Here is a 27,440-nt window from a genome sequence, read left to right as displayed (position 1 = left end):
TGAATGCCATTTGACTTTAGGAAATGCTCAGATTCCCTGCTGGTAAATGATGGCCTGTTGTCTGTGACTGACACATCCAGGAATCCATATATTGTAAAAGATCCTCACAGCTTTTCAATCGTTATCCTCGTGTTTGATGAATGGCTAACCATTTTGAGTGGGCATCCACAATGAGTAAGAATGTTGAGCCCGTGAATGGGCTGGCATAGTTGATATGTTACCAAGTACAGGGTTAGCCTGGCCATTTCAACGAATGTGGGGGAGCTGCTGGCGGTGATTTTTATCCTCGTTGCCACTCTGGGCCCTGGCCCAGAAATCCAGCTATGTCTGTATCTAGTCCTGGCCACCAGATATAAGTTCTCGCTAACATCTTCATCTTGGACACACCTGGATGACCCTGGTAGAGTTCAGCCAGTAGCTGGTGGCAATCTTCGCTTGGGATAATCATTCTTGCTCCCCACAATAACACTCCATCTTCTACAGTGATCTGCTCTTGCCACATCCAGAAAGGTTGCAATCCTGGTTGTGATGGCCCTTTTGTTTCCCCCATCAACATCAGCTGTTTTAGTTTGGCCAGGACCAGATCATTTTGTGTCCACAGTCTGATATTGTCAGCCGTGACTGGAAGGGTGTCCAGAAAGTTTAAAACCAGAACGGACTCTTCCAGTGGCAGAACCACTGGTGGTGTATCTGCCAATGGAGGTGACTCAAGGCATCCACATTTGCTACTTGGACAGTACTTGACACTGGTCTGGCTTCCTCAGGGCCAGCTCTCCGAGTAAACAGAAACTCTTACACTCCTTTTTATACCTGTCAGCCAGGGCTCCTTGATTGGACCAGGCTAACAGCACTAATCAGGGAACTCATATTCTATGAGATCCACCTGGCTGACCTCATTATGACACCACACCCCTGAGTATGTTATTCCTGACTTTGAGCTCCTTGTGACAACATTTCCATAATGGTTAAAAGATCATACCAATAACCTCAGAGATAGTAAGAACTGCCGATGCTGGAGTCGAAGATAACATAGTATTGAGCTGGAGAAGCACAGAGGGCCACGTAGCATCAGCAGAGCAGGAAAGTTGACGTTTCATGGTCAGGACCTTTCTCAGAAATGGGGGAGCGGGAAGGGAGCTCAGAAATAAATAGAGAGAGGAGGGTTGGGGTTAGGGAAGCTAGGTGGGATGGTGATAGGTGAGTGCAGGTAGGCAGTGGTGGGGATTGGTCAGTGAGGTGGGAGGAGTGGATAGGTGGGAGAGAAGATGGACAGGTTGTGTTAGGTCAAGGAGGCGGGGATGAGAGGGAGGGTTGGTCATGGGATGAGGCTGGGGGTGGGGAGATTTTGAAACTGGTAAAGTCCACATTGAGCCATTGGGTTGTAAGCTCCCAAGGCGGAATATGAGGTGCTGCTCCTCCAGTTTCTGGCTGGCATCATTGTGACACTGGAGGAGGCCCAGGATGGACATGTCACCCAGGGAGTGGGAGTGGGAGTTGAAATGGTTCGCGACTGGAAGGTATTGTCGTTTGTCGCGAACAGAGCACAGGTGCTCTACAAAGTGGTCTCCGATCCTCCACTTGATCTCACCGATGTAGGAGGAGGCCACGTCGGGAGCATTGGATGCAGTAGACCACATTGGCGGATGTGCAGGTGAACCTCTGTCTGATGTGCAAGGTTTTTTTGGTTCCTTGGATGGAGATGAGGGGGACGTATAGGGGCAGGTGTAGCACTTCCTGCAGCTGCAGGGAAAGGTGCTGGCGGTGGTGGAGCTAGTGGGGAGTGTGGAGCGGACAAGGGAGTTGCGGAGAGAGCGGTCCTTACAGAAGGCAGATAGGGATGGGGAGGGAAATATGTCCTTGGTTGTGGGGTCAGATTGCAGGTGGCGGAAGTGGCGGAGAATGATACGTTGAATCTGGAGTTTAGTAGGTTGATACATGAGGACAAGGGATATTTTGTCTTTGTTTTTGTTGCGGGGAGGGGTCTTGAGGGCAGAGGTGTGGGAAACTCAAGAGATGCGGTCGAGAGCATTTTTGACCACTGAATGGGGGAAGTTGTGGTCGTTGAAATAAGAGGACATCTGGGATATTCGAGAGTGGAATGCCCCATTTTGGGAGCAGATGCGGCGGAGGTGGAGGAATTGGGAGTAGGGGATCACATTCTTGCAGGAAGGTGGGTGAGAGGAGGTGTAGTCTAGGTAGCTGTGGGAGTCGGTGGGCTCGAAATAGATATCAGTTTCCAGGTGGTTACCAGAGATAGAGTCAGAGAGGTCCAAGAAGGAGAGGGAGGTATCAGAGATGGTCCAGGTGAACTTGAGGTTGGGGTGAAAGGTGTTAGTAAAGTTGATGAACTGTTCAAGCTCCTCGCGCGAGCACGAGGCCGTGCCGATACAGTCATCGATGTAACGGAGGAAGAGGTGGGGGATGGGCCAGTGTAGCTGCGGAAGAGGGACTGTTCCACGTATCCTACGAAGAGGCAGGCATAGCTTGGGCCCATGCGGGTACCCATGACCACCCCCTTAGTCTGTAGGAAGTGGGAGGAGTTGAAGAAGAAGTTAAGGTAAGGACACGTTCTGTTAGGTGGATGAGGGTGTCGGTGGAGGGGAACTGGTTGGGCCTGCGGGAGAGGAAGAAGTGGAGAGCTTTTAGGCCATCTGCATGGGGAATGCACTAATAAGCTCAATTTGTACCACTGCTGACACTACTTGAACGTACTTGAACGTGCTTGAAGCTGTTTGAACTAGAAATAGAAAATGAGAAAGTTGAACTGGAAATAGAGGAAAAGTGAAAAGAAAGGCAAATGCAGAAGTTTGAAATTTAATTCTAGAAAGAGAAGTATGCAGAGGAGGAAAGGAAAGGGGAAAGAGAGCTTCAAAGAAAGAAATGTGGCTAATTAACAGGATATTAATAGGAATTAACAGGAAATATGTCTACCTACACATACTTGTTTTCCAGAATGATGTCAAAAGGATTTTCTGCCTCAAAGAACCCTGTCCTTTAAATGTGTTGAGAAGTAGTTGAAAGTTCCTTTGCAACTAATGCAGTCAGGTAAATCTAAACCTATAACAATATGTTGTTTTGTTTTCGGAAATATGCCTATGTTCTAAGCAGTATTCAAATTTGGCATTATAGGTGACAATGATGCACTAGCTTCGATAAAGTCTGGAAAGAAAAATCAGAAGTCACATGACACCAGGTTATAGCCCAAAAGGTTTATTTAAAATCACAAGCTTTTGGTGCGCCACTCCTTCATCAAGTGAAGTGGAGAGTGGCCTGTTTCCACTTGACCTGATGAAGGAGCAGCACTCCAAAAGCTTGTGATTTTAAATAAACCTGTTGGACTATAACCTGGTGTCATGTGTCTTCTGTCTTTGTCCGCCCCAGTCTGACACTGATATCTCCACAACATGGATAAAAAAATGCCAGCTCATTCGTGCCATTCCCTCGAGGGAATGATTCCTGTAAAGTGTCAGTCTTAGTGTTAATATCACAGTGTTAGCTATGTGACGTGGCACAAACTAACAATATTGTTCAGTCCTTAATAAAAACAAAATTCCTGTATCTATTACGAGCAAATAATGGGAAGTAGTACGATAAAATATTATAAATGAGGGAGGTAATGTGTTAATTACAGTGTTTTAAATTAGAATACCATATGCATGAAAGTATGAAGCTTTCTGTAATAAATAACGAATGGTTTATTTAAAAATAACACTTGTTTGTCAGGATCATACTGGTAATGAGAGAAAGTGTAATGAATAGCGAAATGTGTAATGAATAGCGAAATGTGTAATGAATAACATACACATTTATTGAGGTAGGATCTAAAGATTTGTGGCTATAAACAACAAGAAATGCATGAGAGTAAAATTGATATTCAGTATTTGAGACCTCATTCCAACCAGTGGTCCCCTTCAGTGCAGCTCACCATCAATAGTGCCAAATTTGCAATTAACATTATTTCCCATGGTCAAATTATATGAAAATAATTATTTGCAGAAATCCCACCTTCACATTGAGAATACCCTCCATCATGTCATGAGGCTGTACCAAATGTGACAGTCTTCAAATCAATGTGGAAACGCAAGACTGGGCATCCATGAGGCACTGTGGCATCAACAGCAGCAGAATTGTATTCCAACATAATCTGAAACCTCATGCCCAGCAAATCCCCCACTCAACCATTACCATCAAGCAAGGGAATCAACACTGGTTCAATGGAGAAATCAGGAGGGCATGCCAAGAGCAGCACCAGGCATACCTACTGAAGCACTTAATATGCAATTGCAACAAGATCTGAAAAATGTCCAGGCTTGGAGTGAAAGTGGCAACTAACATCTGTGACACACAAATGCCAGGCAGTAACAATCTCAAATACGAGACAATCTAACCACCACCCATTGACATTCAATGGCTTACCATCACTGAACTGAGAACTATCAATATTCTGGGGGTTACCATGAGCCAGACACTCAACTGAACTCATCATATAAATACAGTGGCTATAAAAGCAGGTCAGAGTTAGGAATACTTCAGCGAGTAACTCATTCCTAACTACCCAATGCCTGTCCACTATCTACAAGACACAAGTCAGGACTGTGATGGAATACTCCCCACTTCCCTAGATGAGTGCAACTCCAAAAACTCAAGAAGGTGACACCATCCAGGTCAAAGCAGCCCACTTGACTGACACCACATCCACAAAAACATTACTCTCTCCACCACCAATGCTCATTGGCAATAGTGTATGCTATCCATAAGAAGCACTGCAGAATTTTGCCAAAAATCCTTAGACAGCACCTTCCAAACCCCCCTCCACATCTGTCTAGAAAGACAATGGCAGTAACTACATGTAAACACCACCACCTTCAAATACGCCTTCAAGTCACTTACCATCCAGAGTTGGAAATATATCACCATTCTTTCACTGTTGCTAGGTCAAAATCCTGCATGACCTCCCCAAATGATTTCGACACCATGGAAGAAGATGCTGCCTAAATCATTGTGAAAGTGGAAGTAGTTTAGTCAATTGGATTGTGTTAAATTGATGAGAAGGAGATATTGGAAAGGCTATTTGTACTTAACTTTGATAAGAATCCAGGACCAGATGAGATGTATCCAAAGAATTTTGAAAGAATTACAGAAATATGGGCCATAATTTTCCAATCTTCCTTAGACACAGAGATGGTGCCATGGAATTGGAGAATTGCAAATGTTATAAACGTTAATTTAACCTCAGTGCTTGAGAACCTTTTAAAAAGAATAATTCAGAACTAAATTATGAGTCACCTGAGCAAATGCGTGTTAATAGGAATGTAGGAATTAGGAACAGGAATAGGTCATTTTTAGCCCTCCATACCTGCTGCACCATTTAATAAAATTCAATAAAACCATGGCTGACTGTGGTCTCAACTCCACTTTTCTGTTTACTATCCCTTAGCCCTTGGCTCCTACGTGAAATTATCAAGAATCTATCTACCTCATTCTTGAAAAGAATTCACATTCATTAACAGCCTCCAGTGTTTTCTGGGGAAGAGAATTCAACAAAATAATGACTTTCTGAGAGAGAACAAATTCTTCTCACCCTTATCTTAACAATGAGACCTCTTATTCTTAGCTGTGTTCACAGTTTTAGTTTCTCTTATGAGGGAAACTCTTATTTTATTCCACCCTGTCTTGTACTGTTAGGATTGTCTATGTTTTTATATGACCACCTCTTATTCTTATAAACTCCAATGGATAAAGGGCCAACTTGTTCAACCATTTTTCATAAGATGAACACTTCAACCCACAAATGCATTACGTGAACATTCTCTGAATTGCTTCTAACACAACTGTACCCTTTTTCAAACAAAGGGAACAATATCCCAAATCTGTTTTCAACAATGATCAACATAAAATTTCCAAAGTAAAATTTCCATACTCTTATATTTCTTTCCCATTGCACAATAGACATCAACATTTTTTTTGCCTTCCAAATCACTTATTGTACCTATAAACTAACTTTTTTGATTCATGCACCAAATCACTTAGATCTCTCTGTACCTCTGAGTTTGGCAATCTCTCTCCATGTAAATACTATGCTGTTTTTCTGTTCTTTATGGCAAAGTAGACAAGTTTACATTTTTCCACATTATACTTCACCTGCTACATTTTTGTCCACTCACTCTATCAACCAACTTCCTTTGCGTGCTCTTTACCACTGCTTAACAATATACTTTCTTACCTATCTTGGTGGGTGAGGGGAGGTTATGCCTCTCTCCACTTCAAATGCAGTTAACTAATTGTTACTGTAAAGGTAAGAAGCCATTATAAGGTTTTCTTTAGTTTAACAAACAGCAACAGTATTATCTCATAATTCTGAAAAAAGTAACTAATAGATGTGTGTTAAGCATATTGCCTTTATGTAATCTATCTCACACACAGACACATACATACAAAGTTAAACGGGGATAGTATCCGGCACTCAACAAGATTAAAGTGTCTGCAGTTTAGTCTTTTGGGCGTCAATGAGGTATAGAAGATTAACCTGAGACACACTTGGTTAGTTGATTTCTGGAACAGTCAGTAGTGGACAACATTGCAATTACCTTTTAGGTTCTATTTTTCCTTGTCCTTTATGGCCATTGTTTACACCAGGCCTTTCTTCTTGAGGAGGAAAGAGAGAGAATGTTTCCATAATGTTTCAATCAAAAATCCATCTCTTGTACTTCAGTCATAGCCTATTGAAATTGCTGCTTGTTTGTATTTTCTATTAAAATATAAAACAAAATGAACAATTTTCATTTAAACAGGAGGAAAGTTTATGGTAGGTTCCTCAGGGTTCAGTGTTAGGATCCTTGCTCTTCCTGTCATGTATTAATGACCAAACCTTGATGTACAGGAAAATAATTCAAAATTTGTTAACTTTGTTAAACTTGGACACATTGTGACCCACGAGGAGGACAGTATAAAGCTTGAAAAGGGCACAGTCAGATTGCTGGAATGGGCAGATGAATCTTAATACAGAGAAGTGTGATCCAATTTATTTTGGTAGGAAGAACTACAGAAAGACAATAATAATTAAAGGGTGCAATTTGAAAAGGTTTACATGAGCCTCTGTGTGGTGGAACAGCAGAATGAAAAAGCGGCTAATAAACCAACACCATCCCAAGTCCTATCAACAGGAGCATAGAATACAAAAGCAAGGAAGATGTGTTAAACTTAAAACAGTGGCTCATCTTTGGACATTGTGTCCAGTTCTGAGCACCACATTTGGCGGTGGGGTGGGGGGGTTGCAGGGTGTAGAAATGGTTCCCAAGAATGGATCCAGGGATGAGGAATATTGATCAGCTAGAAAGATTAGAGAATTGGGACTGTTCTCTTAGAAAAGAAAGGGTTGAGAGGGGATTTGGTAGAGGTATTCAAGATCATGAGGAGTGTGGACAGTGCAGGTAGCAATAAACTGTTCCCATTTGTGAAAGATTGATAACCAGTGGGAAGGGGATGGTGGGGGGGAGGGGGTGGTGCAAAGATTTAAAGTAACTGGTAATAGAAGTATTGGTGACATGGGGAAGCAAGTTTACAGACAGAAAGTAGTTGGGACCTGGAATGCAATGCCAAAAACCATGGTAGAAGCAGAGTCAATTAAAAAGTTATGAACTCCTGGGGTAGTACCCTGTAAATTGAATATGACATTTTCCAAGTTGTACCAAGTGTTGAAGATTATTTTAAGGTAAGCACAGTACTGCAACTTACCCGACTTTCAGATCAAGGCTGATAGAAAGCACAGATCAGGTTTCTGTACTAAACAAGAATTATTTATTCCAAGTAATTACATTACAGCTACAAGTAAGGAGATATAAACCATTGGTCTATAACAATACTAACTACAGTAATACTAACTATAAACTCAAACACCACCTCCCCAACCCGCAGCACATATGTACACAGACAGACAAACAAACAGGGAAAAATAGATTATTGGCAAAGGTGTAAAAAATTGGAAAGTCAGTTCAGTGATCTTAGCTTTATATTTCCTATGTTCAGATGATCTTACTTTGGCTAGCTAGGCTCTTTGCATAGTCAGGGTGTTCAGTTATGTTTCTCTGGAGGCATCCTTGGTTTGTAAGAAGTGCAGAGTAACTGATTCACTTGGAAAATGTCTCTGATATATCAATGTAAAAGTCACAGTTCACAGCAACTGCTGCAGGAAAGGTAACTTTTCTTTTACTGCAGCAAACAGGCAGCTTCTGCTGGGAAGAACAACAGCACTCCCTTCTGTGTCATTCTTTCTCTCTGTGCCTTTGTAACTCGTTTCCAGTTTCAACCTGCTCAGTTAGCTGAAAGTCAATCAGCTTTACTTGTACGCAGCTCCTCAGCTCATGATCATCTGCATACTGTACTGCAGGAACCCCTGGCCACAAAAAAAAGCAGTCTTCACAATAGAGATAGTAAGAACTGCCGATGCTGGAGTCAGAGACAACACAGTGTGGAGCTGGAGAAGCACAGCAGGCCAGGCAGCATCGGAGGAGCAGGAAAGTTGACGTTTTGGGTCAGGACCCTTCTTCAGTAATTGGGAGGGAGAAGGGAGCTCTTAAGTAAATAGAGAGAGGAGGGGTAGGGCTGGGGAAGGTAGGTGGGATGGTGATAGGTGAGTGCAGGTAGGGGTTGGTCAGTGAGGTGGGAGGAGCGGATAGGTGGGACACAAGATGGACAGGTTGTGTCAGGTTGTGTCAGGTCAAGGAGGCGGGGATGAGAGGGAGGGCTAGTCATGGGATGAGGCCAGGGGTGGGGAGATTTTGAAACTGGTAAAGTCCACATAGAGACCACTGGGTAGTAGGCTCCCAAGGCTGAATATGAGGTGCTGCTCCTCCAGTTTCTGGGTGGCGACACTGTGGCACTAGAGGAGGCCCAGGATGGACATGTCGCCCAGGGAGTGGGAAGGGGAGTTGAAATGGTTCGCCACTGGAAGATGTGGTCGTTTCTCACGAACAGAGCGCAGGTGTTCTACAAAGTGTTCTCCGAGCCTCCACTTGGTCTCACTGATGTAGGGAGGCCTGCAGACTTCACAATAGATATTGAATTCAATGCTGTGAAGAAATTCAGCCATCCTGGTAAATCCTTGTTATTAAAAACAGTTCTTTTTCCTTGCAGTTTACAGATTTAAATTCACAAAAATAAAATGTCATGGTTCTTACAAAAAGGAATTGGAGCATTACCTGAAAAGGAAAGGTTTGCCGGGTGACAGGCAAAGGCGGAAGAGTGGCGACAAATGAATTGGTTTTTCAAAGGGCCAGCACAGATGTGATGAGTTGAATGGCCTCTTTCTGTGCTAGACCCATTCTGTGATTTTATGATTCTGTCCTTTCCATGGATCGTACCTGATCTGTTTTCTGTTTTCAGCACTTTTGTTAAACTTTCAAATTCCTACAATTGTTTTTGCATATTAAAGTACTTTGTCCATATTAAAGAAATGTAATAGCAATAAGTCAGATATTTCCAAGTAAATATGCTAAATGTAATGAAGTTGTTTCAGTATATTTCTTAAACTCTTAGCTGATATTACTTGCTGTTATAAACTAATGAAGAAATTGGACAGCAGTTTTTTTTTCTCTCCTTAAAAATATGCCTCAGTTAGGGAATATGCTGTGTTATAAATTACTGTTGGATAACATCACTACACCATGAATCAGCAGCATTAACTCCCCATGGTGACTGAGACAAATAAGGACCACAACGCAGGACAAAGTCTTTCAGGAAAATGTGAAAGTATGGGGCCACTTTCTTACAAGTCAAGAGGAATCAATCTTTTTGCATGAGTAACATTAATGAATATTGTAAAATGAAAATTTATTGAAATGACATCTGTACACTTTGCTTCTTAATTTTTCAAGGAAGATACTTGGTTAAGTGATCAAGGCAGTGAAAATTTTCCTTGAAGAAATCAATGATTTGCTTCACAGTGTTGCAGGTCACTCCATGTGTGTCAATGATGGCCCTCTAACTTTGTGCGGTGAATTGTTGAAAGGCAACCCCTGATAGCAGCCTGCATCTGTCAGAAGTTCAATTGTGGAACCGACCCAAGGGGCCAAATGCTCTAATCCTGCTCCAAACTCATATGTTCATGTGTTTTTATATATGTTGGCCCTAAGCTAGTTGGTTTTGTAGGCTGGCAAAGGATAAACTTAATATAAGTGTTGTCGGGCAATGAGCAAGATGAACCTTTTTGTGTGATTGCACATTAACTGCATGCTCAGAGAACAGGGCCACTTCACTTCATAATGCTTCTTGTTTAAGGATTGAATAAAGATGATGCTGCGTGTCTTAACCCATCAGGCTGATTTAACAATATTGCCTGTTCAAACTCTTTGCGAGTACACAGGTGCAGAGAATCAGGGAAGAAAAAGGGAAGCTTCAGTAGGTCTTTGTAGGATTGCTGGAAGCAATGTTATGCTACTCAATTTTATGGCTAAAGTCATTCCTTTTCCTTTGGCAAGTCCTTTACTACCCTGCTGTATTTTCAATTAATGTAACTCAGCGCTCTCACTATCTCTCACTTAACCATGTCCCCAAATGCTTTTCTCAAGCCATTGTGTAAATAGTTATTGGATTTCTTTTACGGCAGTATTGAGATGACTTGCAGAGTTATCTTTCTTGCCATTTTTCCTTCCTTTTCCCATTTGCTCCTGACAGCCAACAGTTACTTTCTCACAGAATCTAGCCCCAATCCTTAATGTAGTCTACTTCAAGATCATCTCCTCCATGACAGCACTACTTTATTGTTCCCTTGATTTCTGCTGTACCCAACCTATAAGCAGTCAGTTATTTTTCCAAACTCCATACCTGTTGACATTGTTAATAATTCCCTTCAATCAAACACTATCACTCTCACTCTCTTGCAAATCTGCCATCTTCAGTTCTCCCTCCTCAAAATGCCTACTCTCTATTAGTCCATTACTCCCTCTTTCATTCTCTAAAATCCTCAAACATTTCATCATTCCCTGCATCCATGTCTTTCTGCCTCATACCTCCTCATTTAAGGTCCTTCAGTTGGCTCTCTGTCCCATTTATAACATTGAAAAAGCTCAGTTTAAAAGCATAAAGGGTATTATCTCTTACTTTTATGCAATGGTTTATCTCTCCTTGTCCCCACCGCAGCAAATAATGTATAAATCAAAACAATTACATATGGAGAAGATTGAAACTATAAAATGATATCTTACTACTAATTTTAGCCTTCCGCCTAACCAGTCAACTGGTAAAACTTTGATGCACTGTCAAATCCAAAATGTAGCTTCAAAATTCACATTGTATCCATTCCAAAAACTGTTTATTTCCACTGTCACAATATCACAAACAGCTGTGCAACCTTACTCTAGCACTGTTGAAATACATGTTTCACTATTTTGTTTTAATTCATCAACTTGATTTCCCAAGTGTCTCTCAATGCATTGTATTTTAAACCCTCACCTTCAGTTTTATTTTAATTTATTCATGGGATGTGGTTGTGGCAAGCTGGGTCAGTATTTGCTGCCCATCCCTAGTATTTCCATGATCTCACCCTTTCCTACATAAGTGGTCTCCTTCAGCCTTCTGTTCCGCCTAAGAGTCTTCACATCTCTGACTCAAGACTCTGCACAGTAATCAAATGACTGTTACTACAAGAATAGCACATCAAGAAATATTATTTGCACGAGAAAATGTATCCGTAATGACTGAGCTTTTAAAATTTTGCAATGTTTTTAGAAAGACGATTAACATTTGCTGAAAATTTAGCTATTACATTGTTACAGGAGTTTCTTATTATCACACAAGCTTTTGCAAAGTGAATCACATAAAAATGCACATTTCAAACAAAAGCATTTCAAACACAGTCAAGATTAATGGTAACTTCCACCCAAACAGCGTTTTGTCCACCAGACAGATGCTGTTTAGTGACCTTTCAACCTGATCACATACAATTATAGTACAGCCTGTGTTCAGTGGTTTATCATGGAATAATTTATATCTCTAAACAAATTATTTATCATGAAACAAAAGTCTGAGTTATTAAAAATCTTATATTTAGATAGGGACATGTTAGTAATATAGTGAGCAATAATATTATATATGTTTCTGTTAACCTGCACATTCAAAATTAGGTAACAAACCTTTGCTAATCCATTTAATGCAAATACATTTTGGAACCTAATTAAGTGTCCACTAAGATCTGATTAATTTGATTACATTATTTAACATTAAATATTCTTAGATATGACATGTTCTTAAAGTCTAATCCAAAAATAATTCTAGCAGAAATGCTATGAATTTTGAAAATAAATTAACAACACATCTTTCGCAATAACTAACGAACTTTTTTTTACACAAATTCTTCAGTAGGGGGAAAGTATTGAGGCGATTTTTCATTGTAGCTAATTAAATACATTTGCTTCACTTTCCATGCTTCAGTCCCATCCGTAAGGATTACATCAATGTGGTGACTAATTGCTTAAACGTTCTATTTTAGGATTGCGCATTCTTTAGTGCCGCTTAACACGACTTTGACAAATATTAAGGGAGATGGCCCGCCTACAAATTGAACTTAGGTTAAAAAAAATTCCAAATAGTCTCAAAGCATACGCTGATCTGGCATTTCAGAGGGTATATAAAATGTCCCACTGCCGCTCGAGGAAGTAGCACAGGATCAACCTCACTGAAGGGAAGATCAGTCAACAGTCAGTCAACCAGGCAGCCAACAACATGAGTCGCAGTCCGGAAAGGATGTCCTCGTACCGCCGCCACTTTGAGAATAGCAGCACCAGCAGCGCCTCATACCACGTGCGGGTGTCCAGCTCATCTCCACCTCGCCGGCCAGCGCGACCTCGCTCGGCCAGTTGTAGCCGTATCACTGGCCGGCTGGTCGGGGGTGGAAGCATGCATGCAGGCAGAAGGACCTACTCAGCTGTATATGAACCTCGCGTGACCAGGTAAAGAATAGGGTTTGACTTTTCTCCTTCAACAGTTGGTTAAAACAAACGGATCGTTGAAGGGGAGTTAAATAAACTGATTTGATATGAAACGAAAGTACATCAAAGTAGAGCCTTGCGAAAGAATCTTCAATTTGAAATGACACAATTTGATCGCTCATTGCCGCGTACATTGAGATTTGGGTGCTGCACCTCCGGAAGTATACGTAGTCCGGGCTTTGAAGGAGATTATGTGCAGATCCACCAGAGCTAAACTAAGGAGCAAAGCTTAAACTAAGAAGACAGTTGCCGTTGAAATTGGCAAAAGCAAAATACAGTAGATACTAACTGGAATAAAAGCAGCCAGTTCTCCAGATATTCAGCACATTAGTCAGCATCCATGAGGTTTCAGGTCGATGACCGTTTGCACTAACCGGATTTTAAGTCACAGTATGTACAGTGAGGGAAAAGGTGACACAAGCTAAAGGAAAGATCTGTGAAAGATGAAAAGTAGATGAGACTTAATAACAAAAGGAATAACAATACAAGCAAAATGTGATGACAATGGGGCAAATAAACCAACAAAAGATGGGCCCTGAAATGGAGGAATGCTGCACCATTGCCTACAAACATTATCTGAAAATGGGAGCAGAAATTGTTGAACTCAATGTTGAGTCCAGAAGGCTGTGAAGTATCTAGCCTTAAGGTGCAGTTCCTCAAGTCTGTACGTGGAATAGTGTAGGAGGTTGAGGATAGAAGAGCCAGAGTGGTATGGAGACAGAGGATCAAAATGGCAGATGACTGGAAGCTTATGGGCACACTTGTCAGGTAAATGGAAATGTTCCGCAAAGTGATGACCCAATTTACCAGTGGTGATCACCCCAATGTAACTGCATCATCAGCAGCAAATGTAGAATATCAAGTAATTTGGAAGTACAAATACTTTTCTCACCTTCAAGGATTATTTAGGGTCCAGAACAGTGAAAAGTGCAGGTGCTGCATCCCGTTTACTTCCATGAGAAGGTTTTTAAGGAAGTGAAGTTATATTTTCTTTGGGGGGTGGCGGTTGGGTGTCACAGAGGAGTGGACCAGTATCGTCAAAGAACATAACCCTGCAGAATGCTGTGAGGAGAAAGGACAATGTGTTTAGTGGCATCCCATTGAAGGTGGTGGAGCAAAAGTATGGGGAATGGAATGGACAAAGGTCAAAGTTCTGTGAACCATGATAGAGCTGAATCCTTGGTTGCGAAGAAAAGGAAAACAAATTGGAAGACTCAAACTGAAAGTGGCATCATCAGAAAAGGTATGACAGAGACAAGAGAACACAAAGAATTTTGTTGAATGCTTGCTGGAAGTAAAGAGGGGGAGTAGGTATAGTTAATATAACTGTGGAAATGATTGCGTATAGAGTGGAAATCATTAGACCTACTGGCTATAGGTTTGATCTAATTGAATATTTGAAAATGTTCAAGAGATTCCATGAAGTACACTAAATATTTTCCCTTGGGTTGGGAGAGTTGCTGGTGGTGGTGGGGTGAGGTTGGGGTGGGATGCTGGGGGAGTTTTATGGCTGAATCCAGAAAGGCAGGTGGGGGGATAAACAAGGAAATAGAAACTTGCATGGCCTTTTATAATCTTAGCATGCCTCAATACACTTTGGAACTGCTTTTGTAATGTAATCCCTAATGTAATGAGGAAAAATGTGGCAACTAATCTGTGCATTGCAGCCACGTGCTAATGTCCAGATACTCTGTTTTAGTGATGTTGGTTGAGTGATAAATATTGGACAGTGTAATGGGGCGAACTACGCTGATGTTCATCAGAATAGTGTTGAGGGATATTTACCAACCACCTTTGGAACAACAATTGGTTTAACTTCTCTTCCACAAATCAGCATCTCTGACAATACAGCACTTCCACAGTACTGCACTCCACAGGTAGCATGGATATTTTTATTCAAATCTCTAGCGTGCAATTTGAACCCAGAAATTTTCTGACGTTAGAGGGAGTGTTCCTGCTAAGTGGACAATTAAGACCTACATAAGAACCTATAATATAAAGCTCCTTTTATTTTGTTGTGAAATCAAAGGACACAATTAGGTCAAGGGGGAAGTACTAATCTGAATCTCTCTCTCTCTGTCTCCCCCCACCCACCACCCCATTAATGGACGTGCGTGCTAGGTCAACTGAAACCCATAAGACTAAGAACAATAGATTTTTATAAATGACAAAGGCAGGAAAGGCAGGAAAATGGAGCTGAATTATAGATCAACCATAATCCGATTAAAAGGCGGGACAGACTCCAGGGACGGAATGGTCTCCTCTTCTGGTTCCTTTGATGTTGCACGGTTTTCTGAAAAACGATAACTTAGTAAATATTTGAATATATCAGAAACAATACCTCAACATTACAGATGTATATATTTCTAGTGGAATGGCCTATGTTATAATATAAGTGACATCATTAAGAACCCTTAAAAATGATTGCGGTATCGAATTAGAAAGCAATTGGTGGATCGCCTGAGTCACGCCGAAAATCTGATAGCAAATAAATATGCTGGGGTGGAGGGGGGTGTGGAATCTGGGAATGAGTTCAGGAAGCTCCAACCTGAATTAAAAGTAATCCTAGCGGCGCTGTTGCCTTTTTCTTATTGAGTTATTTATACCTTTCACTTCATTAAGAGATTTTTTTCTCTCTGTTGCATCCTATTAGGATTGAAGGGTGGGGTCTGTTACTTTCAGATACACAAAAGCTCTTTCCATATAGTCTTCTCAACTCGACAGGAGTGCACACAAGTGAAATGCAGCGAGCTGGTTGCTAGTTATTATACATAAATCAATGATATACAGCCATTGACCCCGATCGGTGATATGGATACATTTACCAACGAAAACCCTGACAATTCTAGTCGAATGTTTCTTTCAATCTCTTAAATCGTTTGAGGAACCGATCTTATCGAATGTGTCCCCTGAAGGTTTTAGTGTATGCATTTAGTTCAATGATATTACAAACCAATAGGCGCAAACCCGAAATAACGGGGTAGTTTCCCGCTAGTGCCCGATGTGTTGTCATTAAAAGCAATATAACATCCACAAATACGAAACAAAACCCTTCTGAGGAAGGGTACTCGACCTAAAACATTAACCCTGATTTCTGTCCACTCATGCTGCCAGACCTGCTGAGCTTTTCCAACAGTTTATGTTCTTTTATAACACCCACAAAGTTTTGTCCATTACTTCAAGTCTAATGCAGGGATCATAATTTATCGTGGCCTATGTATTATTTATAAAAATGCAGTTCAGTAGAACCATTTGACCCCAAGAAGCCTACATTAATCTTTGGCTACCTTTAAAACCCCATTTATTTTCGACTGCTCGTGTCTTTCTCTATCACTAATATAACTTTAAGGTAAAAAGTAATCCTTGATATGAAAAGAATGCATGCAATGTATCTATAGAGATTTGCAAGCGAGTTATTTTCGCGAATACTTGTACGTAATCGCATTTAATTTTAAAAATGCTGGTGTAAGTGAACCTTTATTTACTACTTTTTCGTATGATATTCCTTTGAGCCTGACTGTGAATGGCGATATAGTGTAAAATGATTTGGGTTGGTTCACATTTGTTTCAAACGTCAATTCAAAGCAACTATATTAGTTTTAAATGAAATAAACCATTACAATCAAGAGTCGAGATTCTGTTGTAGTTCAACCTGGTTTAACGTCACACTTTCAGTGAGGAGTCTGGTCTATTGTTTCTTTGTTGACTTTTAAGGTATGTTTTCCCATTAAATATACAATTGGAATGTAGATTTGGACCACATTTGTTCCTTCTCCTCCCTGCTTCTTCCATTAACATTACATCTGGAGCCGAATGATTCCTTGACTCCAGCATCAAAAGCTTGGGACCTGAGAATTTATGCGATAGCGCAGTTTACTTATTAGAATTTTTGCATGGTGACAATGGGGAAAAAAAAGGATCTCTTAAATGAACGCATCAAAAATATTTGCTCCGTTTTGAAAGTAAATGCTACCTTTCTTTCCACTGCGATAGAATTAAAATTAGCTAAACCCATTTTGAATACTGTATATTATCGAGGTGTAGTAATTTAAGTAGACTGCGACATTCAGGGAAGACAAGGGAAAGATAAGGGAGCGCGAAGTATGTTCAGGCTTTCAATAAGCGCTACATTCTACAATTTCACATTCTAGAACAGGTTTTTCGTCATTCACTACATGCCTGTTTGTGACTGCAGCTACTGGATTGTCAGGGCTTGCTGCAGGTCCGAATTCTCTGTTAGCCTATTTCCTTTTAACAGCAATGAATTGCAACCAAAAGCTTCGGCTGATGTCAGCCTAGAGGGGAGAATTCGGCCAAAGACCCCATTGTTTATTTAGTTTACAATGGGAGGGAAAGGAGAATTGAATAAGCTCACAGTGACATTTCCGAAATATACCACCCTGCAACGTATATATCCCCTAATAATTAATTGTTAGTACTAAAGATTCACTGCACTGACTTCACCGAGCGTGATGTCTCCCCAGTCGAGTTGGTTTAGCTAAGCACGAACTTGACTGACAAATAGATACAGCTTATTTGAGAATATGGCCATAGAAGTGACGGATGTGGGCGTAGGCACGGTCGGGAAAGGGATGGATCCGTGAATAAAAGCATTGAGAACACATTTTCTACTAAGTTTCATTATTTTCAGCACTCATCCATTTTTCAAACCAAATTAACTCTGGCAATAGAGTGTATTCCAACAACTATAGGTTCATGGATTTTCGCATATTGCCTCAGTGAAAGATTCAGACCAATAGATATTAAATGAGATCGCGCGTTCTCGTTCTGTTATAAATCGAGATGATTAAACCACGATTACACAGCGAAATAATAGTTCAGCAGAGAATGAAGAGAGCGGATGAAAGCATGAAATGCACAAGTAACAGAAAGGCGACAAGGCACTATTGTATAATATTGCATGATGAATATTTGATTGATCCTGTTGCAGAAAGATTTTTTTTGTTTTCGCTTAGGCTCTTGTAGGATAATTTTGAAGGGTCAATTCACTTTTTGCCCTTCTTTCTCTTCTGTGTTTATTGGTTTTTTCAAAAAAAAAATAAAGGTGCTGTCGTACTCGCTTACAGACATAGCTATATTCTGTGAGACTGTGAGAGGCCTTCGAAGCTCTCCGAAAGAAATGGCGTGAATTTGTATGAGAGGTGTTAACCTATATCGATCGAGAACCTGACAGGTACTCGAAATATCTCACACCAGGCTAATCCTTTGCAACTGTCCGCTTCAAACTATATTACAATTAGATTGCTCCCCTGTCTCAGCTACTCTTGAATTATCTATAAGGCGTGAAGAAATGCCAGTGACATAAACCCATCGTCAGTACTGACACATCTATGCGCAATGTTAGTCAGATTATAGACACAAAAACAGAAGTTGCTGGAAATGTTCAGCAGGTCTGGCAGCATCTGTGAAGAAAAGTCAGAGTTAACGTTTCGGGTCTGAGGAAGGGGCTAGTCAGATGACGTTGCTTTTGAATTGTTTTTCTGAATTTTACTCGTTACTGCTATTGGTCTAATGAAAATGATGGAAACGTTAAGGGAATTAACAGCTCGACAAGCTGAAAACTGAAGAATTAATAATCTTTATTGTCACCCATAACTGGGACATTACAACGTACACCGCTAAGTATTTCAGAATGTAATGAGATTTGAGCACTCTTTACCGTAGAAGATTAAATTTGCAAGATCTAAACAGCAGTAACGCAGAATGTAATCTACGTTTACATTCACAGACTACGGGACCTTTGCAAATCGGCACGAATTACCCATGTTTAAGATTCCGTGTCACATTGCCTCACCTATTAAAATTTCGGAAAAGGGCTCGGTGTCGCGTATGACACTAAATGTAAAACTCGGATATCTTCGCGGCTGCACAGATACTTCATTCTGATGAAAACGATCGTGTCTTTATTATTTCACCAGTTACCTAACAGTTGAAATAATATTAGCTTTAAGCTATGTTTATAATAGATTACTTTTAAATGAGTTCACACAGTTGCGTGAATACAACACAGAAGTGATCCAACTCCACTTGTATTTCCATAGACCAGATCCAATTTGCGCAAGTGTAGCCCAGATACCCAGTCTCCAAAGAAAATAGTGCTCTGAATGCGGTCCACTCTTTTTAGATAATGTTACGTATTTAAAATCGACATAAAGGGCTTTGATTGTACGTCGCTAAAAGCTAATGTTAAGGATCTGAAGATATTTGTTTTCAGTGGCGCGGAGCGTACGTTTTATGTAGCCGCTGTTACATTGTTCTTATTAAATAGTTTGCAGCGTTACATTTTAGAGTTTCCTCAGAACAATTAGAGCGAAGCCCTGTTGAATTGTCTGTCCCAAACCTTTCTCCAGCCTTTATTTCAAATGTGCATGCCTTGTAAAGATACGCAGAAACTGCACTCAGCCCAATTTTCTCAAGCGTTCGAGAATGACGGGTTTGACAATTTCCTCAGTAGCCACTAATACTTAAAAAAAAAACGATTTTATTTTGGAATCTCTTTTTTCGCAAGGGACAGTTTGAATGCTCACGTCCTGACCTCTTCACTGTTTTAGAATGTGTGGAATCTACCTGGGAGCGGGGATAGAATCTGCACTGGATCTGGATGCCGCGTCTGCAACAAATCAACAATTCCTCAGCACTCGAACCAACGAGAGGAAAGAGATGATTATTCTCAATGATAGGCTGGCTGCTTACATCGAGAGAGTAAGAAACATTTGAAGCGGTAACATCCTCGACACAATTAACGAGCCCAATAGCAATCTCCATCCTCAAAAATCTCAAAATGGAGTTAAATATTCTAAACAATGATTCATATCTATTGACAGATACACAGATAAGATTTTTCTATCTTATTAATTTAAATAAAATAATCAAACTGGAAATTCCGTAGCATTGAAGCTGATAGTTCTTGGAAGTTGAACTATCAACTTCACTATGACGAAGTCGATCGAGTCAAGATTTATAAGATTTATACAGAGTAAGCAGAATCTGTAATCATCTAATTTGAATACAGCAATAAAAGTGAACATTTTAATATAAAAATCGACCTTGAAAAGCTACAGTTTTAAATATACAAAGAAAATATCATGAATTGGAAGCAAATTAATCCCAAAGGAATAAAATAAAGACAAAACGATTGATTTCGAGACAATTTTCAATATATCTAGTAATGAAAGATTTTGCTGGAATGTCTAGTGTGTGTCGCAATTCTACCCCCGTCTGTCATTCAAGAACAGTGTTAGAGTCATAGAGTCATACAGCACGGAAACAGACCCTTCTGTCCAACCTGTCTGTGCTGACCATAATCCCACACTGAATTAGTCCCACCAGCCTGCGCTTGGCCCATATCCCTTCAAACATTTCTTATTCATGTACTCATGTACTTTTAAACGTTGCAACTGCCAACTCATCCACCACTTTCTCTGAAAGTTCATTCAACACGCTAATCACTCTTTGTGTAAAAAAAAACTGCCCCTCATGTCTTTTTAAAATCTTTTACTTTAAATCCTTTATATCCTTCCTATAACAGGGTGACCAGAACTGAGTACAATACTCCAGAAGAGGCCTCACCAACGTCCTGTGCAACCTCAACATAACATCCCAACACCTATACTCAAATGTCTGAGCAATGACGGCAAGCATGCAAAATGCCTTCTTAACTACCCTTTCTATATGTGACATAAACTTCAAAGAATTATGTATCTGAACCCCTAGGTCTCTGTTTTACAACACTACCCAAAGCCCTACTTTTAATTGTATAAGTCCTGCCCTTGTCTGTTTTACCAAAATGCAATACTTTGCATTTATCCAAATTAAACTCCATCTGCCATTCTTCAGTCCATTGACCCAATTGATCAAGATCTCCTTGTAATCATAGATAACCTTCTTCACTATCTACTGTACCACCAATTTTGGTGTCATCCACAAACTTATTAACCATACCTTCTACATTCTCATCTAAAACATTTACATAAGTGACAAACAAAAGTGGACTCAGCACCAATCCCTGTCGAACACTGCTGGTCACAGGCCTCCAGCCCAAAAAAAACCCTTTACTATCACTCTCTGTCTTGTGCTGTTGAGCCAATTTAGTATCCAATTGGCAAGCTCACCCTGAATCCCATGGGATCTAACTTTACTAATTAGTTTGCCATGCAGAACCTTGTCAAAGGCTTTACTAAAATCCAAGTAAATGATGTCTAACACTCTGCCCTCATCAATCTTCTTGGTTACTTCCTCAAAAAACTCAATCAAGCTTGTGACACACAATTTCCTTCACACAAAACCATGCTAACTATCCCTAATCATTCCTTGCCTCTCCAAATGCCTATAAATCCTATCTTTCAGAATCACTTCCAACAACTTACCCACCATCGAAGTTAGACTCACAGGTCTATAGCTCCCAGGCTTCTCCTTACATTCATTCTTAAACAAAGGCACAGCATTAGCCACTTTCCAGTCATTCAACACCTCATCCATAGTTACAGATGATACAATATTTCCGCAAGAGGACCCACAATTTCATCTCTAACTTTCCACAATGTCCTGGGATACACTAGATCAGGTCCCAGAGATTTATCCACTTTATATTTTCTAAGACCTCTAGCACTTCCTCTTTTGCAACATGAACTGTTTTCAACACATCAATGTTTATATCCCTGAGTTTTCTAACCTCTATTTCTTTCTCCACAATAAAAATTGATGCTAAATATTCATTTAATATCTCTCCCATCTCCTGAGGTTCAACACAAACACAACCTCTTTGATCTTCAAGAGACCCTACTGTCTCTCTATTTGCTCTCATGCTCTTGATGTACTCTCTGTAGAATCTCTTTGCATTATCCTTAACCTTATTTGCCAAGGCTATCATATCTTCTCTTAGCCTTCCTGATCTCCCTGTTAAGAATGCCCCTACACTCTTCATACTGTTCAAGAGATTTATTTGAATCGAGTCACCTATATCTAATATATGATTCTTTTTCATTCTTGACTAGAACCTCAATATCTTTACTTATCCATCGTTCTATAATCCCACCAGCCTTATCTTTCATTATAGCAGGAACATATTGTCTCTGAACTCTCGTTATCACACTTTTGAAAGCCTCCCACTTATCAGACATCCCTTTACCTGCAAACAGTCTACTCCACTCAATTTTTGAAAGCTCTTGTCTCATACCAATAAAATTTGCCTTACTCCAATTAAATACTTTAATTTGTATGGAAGGTTTATCCTTTTCCCATAACTATTTTAAAACAAATAGAACTGTGATCACTAGGCACAAAGTGTTCCCCTACTATCACTTCAGTCACTTGCTCTGTCTTATTACCCAAGAGAAGGTCAAGTTTTGCTCATTCTCTAGTAGATACATTCACATCTTGATAAAGAAAAGTTTCTTGAACACATTTAACAAATTGTTCACCAACCAAACGTTTTACAATATGGTAGTCTCAGTCAATGTTTGGAAAATTAAAATCACCTATGAATACAACCTTATTGTTCTTACATATATCTGAGATTTCTCTACATATTTGTTCCTCAGTTTTTTCCTGATGCATTTCAATAATGCATTGAATGGCCTTCTGTGTTCATCCAGCTCTACACCTTGTTACCTCAGTTTTGAACCTCTCTGTCAAATCTGTGTTTTCTGAGGAGAAGAACTTCAGTTTCTCAAATCTATCCATTTAACTGAAGTCTTGCCTCTTTGATACCAATCTTGTCATAGTTTTCTGCATCACCTACAATGCCTTTACATCCTCCTTAAAATGCATCGCACAGAATTAGGAGCAATAGTCCGGTAAAGGCTGAAATATTGTTTTTATAATGGTTCAGCATACTATCCCTGCTTTTGTACTCTATGCCTCTATTTATAAATTTCAGGGTCTCAGTTGCCTTTTCAACCATCTTTTCATCCAGCGCTGTCACCTGCAACAATGTGTGCACATATATCCCCAGATTACTTTGTTTTTGCAGCCCTATTAGAAGTGTTTCTGGGACTTTATATTGCCTGACTTATGGCTAGTCTGCAATGCAGTGTGACTCCAACTCGATTCCCAGTCTGGCTGACGTGCCCATGGAGGACTCTCCTTCTCAACCTCTCCCCTAACCCGAGATGTGGTAACCCTCAGGTTAAGCCACTACCAGTTGTCTATAGCTACTTTAGCTATAACTAATTTACTTTACCTATCAAAATGTAAAACATCACATTGGTTACATTAAGTTTCATGTGCCATGTGTCTGCCCCTATCACCAACCCTTTCAGGTCCTTTTAAAGTCTGTTACTGTCTATTCAAAGTTCACAATATTTCCAAGTTTGGAACCATCAGCAATTTTGAAGTTATGCACTGTATACCCAAGCCTAGTTCAAAATCTAGAAAAGCAAAGGTCCTAGGACAGACCCCTGGGCAACCCCATTGTAAAAACTCTTTCATTATGATATTTACCACTTCTGTCTTTCCATCTATTTAGTCAACTTTGTACCTATGCTGCTATTAACCATTTTATTCCATGGGCTTTAGCCTATGTGCACTGCATCAACAATAGCCTCTTCATCAACACCTTCTATTGCCTCATTAAAAAAACTCCCAAACAAGTTAAAATACACATCAGGGGTTTCTTTAATATTTATCTTAAAGACTATGGATTATAAATTATTCATGCTTTTCACCACTGAGTCAAACTGACGGACCTGTCATTGTTGAGTTTATCCCTAGTTTTTGAACAATGGTGCAACATTTGTAACTCTCAAGTCTTTTGGCAGGACTCTGTATCTAAAAAGGTTTGGGAGATTCTGATCAGTGGCAATGCAATTTCTGATCTTTAGTTCCTCGGCAACCTAAGTTCCATCTTACTTTTTGATTTATCAATTTTAAGTATGACCAATCTTTGTAGTACATCCTGTTTATAAATAGTTTGCCTATTCAATTTATTTCACGAGGAGCTTGGGAACATACTATAATGCAACAAAGTACAGTAGATGCTGGAAATCTGAAGGAAACATAGAACATCGTGGAAAAACTCAGCAAGTCTGGCAACATCTGTGGAGAGAGAAACAGTGAAAACATTTTGAGTCTGATAAGATTCTTTTACAGAACCTCTTTCATAGGACTTTGGCAGCATCCTGTTCCTTTGTAAAAACAGATGCAAAATCTCATGTATGCCCTCTGCCTCCATGAGTAGATCATCTTTTCAGGGTCCCTCATCAGTCCCATCCTTCCTCTTATGCTCCTATTTACTACTTACATACCTGTAGAAGATGTTTGGATTTCCTATTTTGTAAGCTGCTAGTCTGTTTTCTTCTTCTTCACCATCTGTTGGATAACTCTCTGAAAACTTTCAAAATTCTATGTGGTTCTCACCTACGCTATCAACATGATCTCTGGTCAGCTCATATTACCCTCGATAATTCTTCTCTTCCAAACAGCTCTAGCCTTGGTTCCCTAATCTTTTCCCCTTATGGGAATGACCCTCGACTGTACTTGAACCATCTCACTTTAGAGGCAGTCCAGTCTGTCACAGCTTTCTCTACCACACCTCTGCATGCCCATCTTTGATTCCAATTTACCTGGGACAGAAACTGACCTTCCTAAAATGAAAAATTTTGCCTTTTGATCGCTCCTTATCATTTGCCATTGCTAACTTGGCTTTATGATGCTATGATCACTGATTCATTGACACTTGATCCACTTACCCCACCTATTTTCGATAGACCATCTGATACCATGTCATTGACTTTAAATCTTGTCTGTTTCTCTCTCTAAAAAGTTGTCCAATCTGAAGTGTTTCACGTGGCTTCAATTTTTATTTCTGTGTTATTATATCAAATTTCAGATAATGTACAACTGAATATTTTTTAGGATCAATATAAAAGTTGAACTCACATCTTGTAATATTTATATGTACTGGATTTAGTTCTTGATTGTTTCGCAATGTGTGCACGGCAGGTGCGGAATTTGGAACAGGATAACCGAATTCTGGAGACTGAAGTTGAGGCAATGAAGAGTCGTTGTCTGCATCCACAAGGCTTGAGGACTCTGTATGAAGAACAACTGAGAGATCTACGCCGAACAGCTGATCAAATGAAAATCCAACGGGTAACACATGAATCGGTTCTTTGAAATAAGCACATTATTATTTCATGATCTAATTCAGCATTTGAACCACAATGATCCCTTTGTACATCCACATTTTCCAATCCATAACCAGTTAAAAATTACTCTACCATTCTGTTTTTCATATCAAAGGACGCAACTTCACATTTATTCACATTATACTATATCTAACATGTATTTAACCACTTTAAATTGCCCTGAAGTCTCTTTGCATTCTCCATACCATTCACATTCGCACCTTGATTTGTGTCATCAGAAAACTTGGAAATATTATATTTGATTACTCATCCAAATCAATTACATTGTGAACACCTGGGACCCAAGCACTGTCCCTGTGGTAACCCACTTGTCACCACCTTCACTCTGAAAGCCACCCATTTAATCCTACCATCTGTTCTCTGTCTGCTAACCAATTCCCAATCCATCCAGTACACTACTTCCAAACCCATGTGTTTTGATTTTGTACAATAATCTCTTATGTTGGACATAATCAACAACTTTTTGAAAATCCAAATACACCACTGGTTATCCATCAACTATTCTACTGGTATGTTGTCAAAAACTCCAGTAGGTTGGTGAAACATGATTTGTATTTCATAAATCCACTCTGTCTTGGTCTAATACCATTGGTATTTTTTGTGTCTTGTTATTATGTATTTTATAAACGGCTCCAGCAGTTTTCCTACTATTGAGTGTTATGCCATTTTAAGTGCTCATCCAAGCACTTCTTAGTGATTGTGAGGTTTCCCAATCAACTACTCTCTCAAACAGTGCATTTCAGATTCCCACCATCCTCTGAGTGAAAATTCTGTTCCTCAAATTCACTCTAAACCTCTTGCCTTTCAACTTTAAAATTATTCCACCTCATTATTGACCCTTCAACTAAGGAGAACAGCTGCTTTCTATCTGTTCTGTCCATGCCCCTCATAATCTTGTACTCCTCAATCAGATCGCCCCCTCCAGTTAGCCTTTCTGCTCTAAAGGGCAGGCAATGGCCTAGTGGTATTAGTGTTAGACTATGAATCCAGAGGCCCCGGTAATGATCTGAATACCTGGTTTCGAATCTGTCATGCCAGATGGTGGAAGTTGGATTCAATTAAAAATCTGGAATTAATAGTCTAATGGTGACCATGAAACCAGTGTCAATTGTTCGACAAAACCATATGGTTAACTAATGTCCTTCTGGGAAGGAAATCTGCCATCCTTACCTGATCTGGCCTATGGACGATTTGAGCCTACTTGCTTTGAAGAGTTCTGAAATGACTGATAAGTCCAATATGCAATCTGCAGATTCTGTGACATGTGGGTCATTTGGTGTTTGATGGGTTAAGTAGTTGAATTGTTTGGAGATTTGTGCACACTCTCTGTTATCTAAAATTCATCTCTGCACATTCCCAATGAAGTTTCTCAATGTGTTCAGTGTCTTTATGAATGAACATTCTCCATTTTTAGCACTTATGATTCAAGGATTCCCATGAGTCAATGGGGATGCTTGACCTTTCCGAGGATGCTTTGAGGACATGACTCAAGTATTTCCATTGTTCCACTAGGAATCTCCTGCTGTGTCTAAATTCCACAAGGAGGAATTCTTGTTTAGGCAGATGAACCAATGCCCAAACTCTGATAATTGTGAAAGTATAGATTTCCTTAGAAATTTGCAGCTTGATGACATGTACTGCAATCAGGATTATGTGTATCTTAGCAAGCAGCATCCATGTTTATTCTGTTATCTTAGTCGGAAGAAGATTATTTTCATCCATTGAAATATAGTAGACTTTTGTAGCCACTTTCTAAAGCATGTTCAAGATACATTGAGGTAACTTGTATAAAACTATACTATATGCCTTAATGGTTCTCTAAATATATCATTGCAAGACTAACAATATGATATCAAGGTAGAAAAAACAATTTTATTTTGGACACACAAGGATGTGGCAATTGCTGCAAAGGATGCTATGACTGGTCAGCTGGAGACAATGAAGGTCAAATATGAAGAAACTGTTGCAGCTCGGAAGAAGGCAGAAGATGAAATTGAAGCTTTCCGCCTGGTAAATAAACTGCTTGTATTTATCTTTCTACATATTTGTCAATCTATAATATTTATCTCATGACAGTATTTCTACAATCTCTGAGATAGGCCTAGAGGGTCTAAGCCCGAAACGTCATCCTTTCTGCTCCTCTGATGCTGCTTGGCCTGCTGTGTTCATCCAGCTCTACACCTTTCTACAGTCTCTTTCACTTTTTGCTTTTCCCATTTCTTCAAAAAGAGCTCTGCATTGAAATAACACGGTGTAGAGCTGGATGAACACAGCAGGCCAAGCAGCATCA

At 39.9% G+C, this 27,440-nt stretch overlaps 1 protein-coding gene across 1 annotated transcript in view; it reads left to right on the top strand.

Annotated features, from left to right (window-relative positions):
* The first annotated feature begins 12,717 nt into the window (after positions 1–12,717).
* zgc:172323 (uncharacterized protein LOC564165 homolog) overlaps positions 12,718–27,440 on the top strand; it is a 36,102-nt gene continuing 21,379 nt past the window's right edge. The window contains exons 1-4 of the mRNA XM_020516481.2: positions 12,718–12,944; positions 19,556–19,706; positions 24,945–25,094; positions 27,041–27,160. Of these exons, the coding sequence (XP_020372070.1) occupies positions 12,718–12,944; positions 19,556–19,706; positions 24,945–25,094; positions 27,041–27,160 (648 nt within the window). The remainder of the gene's footprint in view (positions 12,945–19,555; positions 19,707–24,944; positions 25,095–27,040; positions 27,161–27,440) is intronic.

The sequence above is a fragment of the Rhincodon typus genome, chromosome 5 (genome assembly GCF_021869965.1).
Source record: "Rhincodon typus isolate 14 chromosome 5, sRhiTyp1.1, whole genome shotgun sequence".
In the NCBI taxonomy this organism is placed as follows: Eukaryota; Metazoa; Chordata; class Chondrichthyes; order Orectolobiformes; family Rhincodontidae; genus Rhincodon; species Rhincodon typus.
The sequence above is the reverse complement of the archived record's forward strand: the minus strand, read 5'-3'. Positions and strand labels throughout refer to the sequence as shown.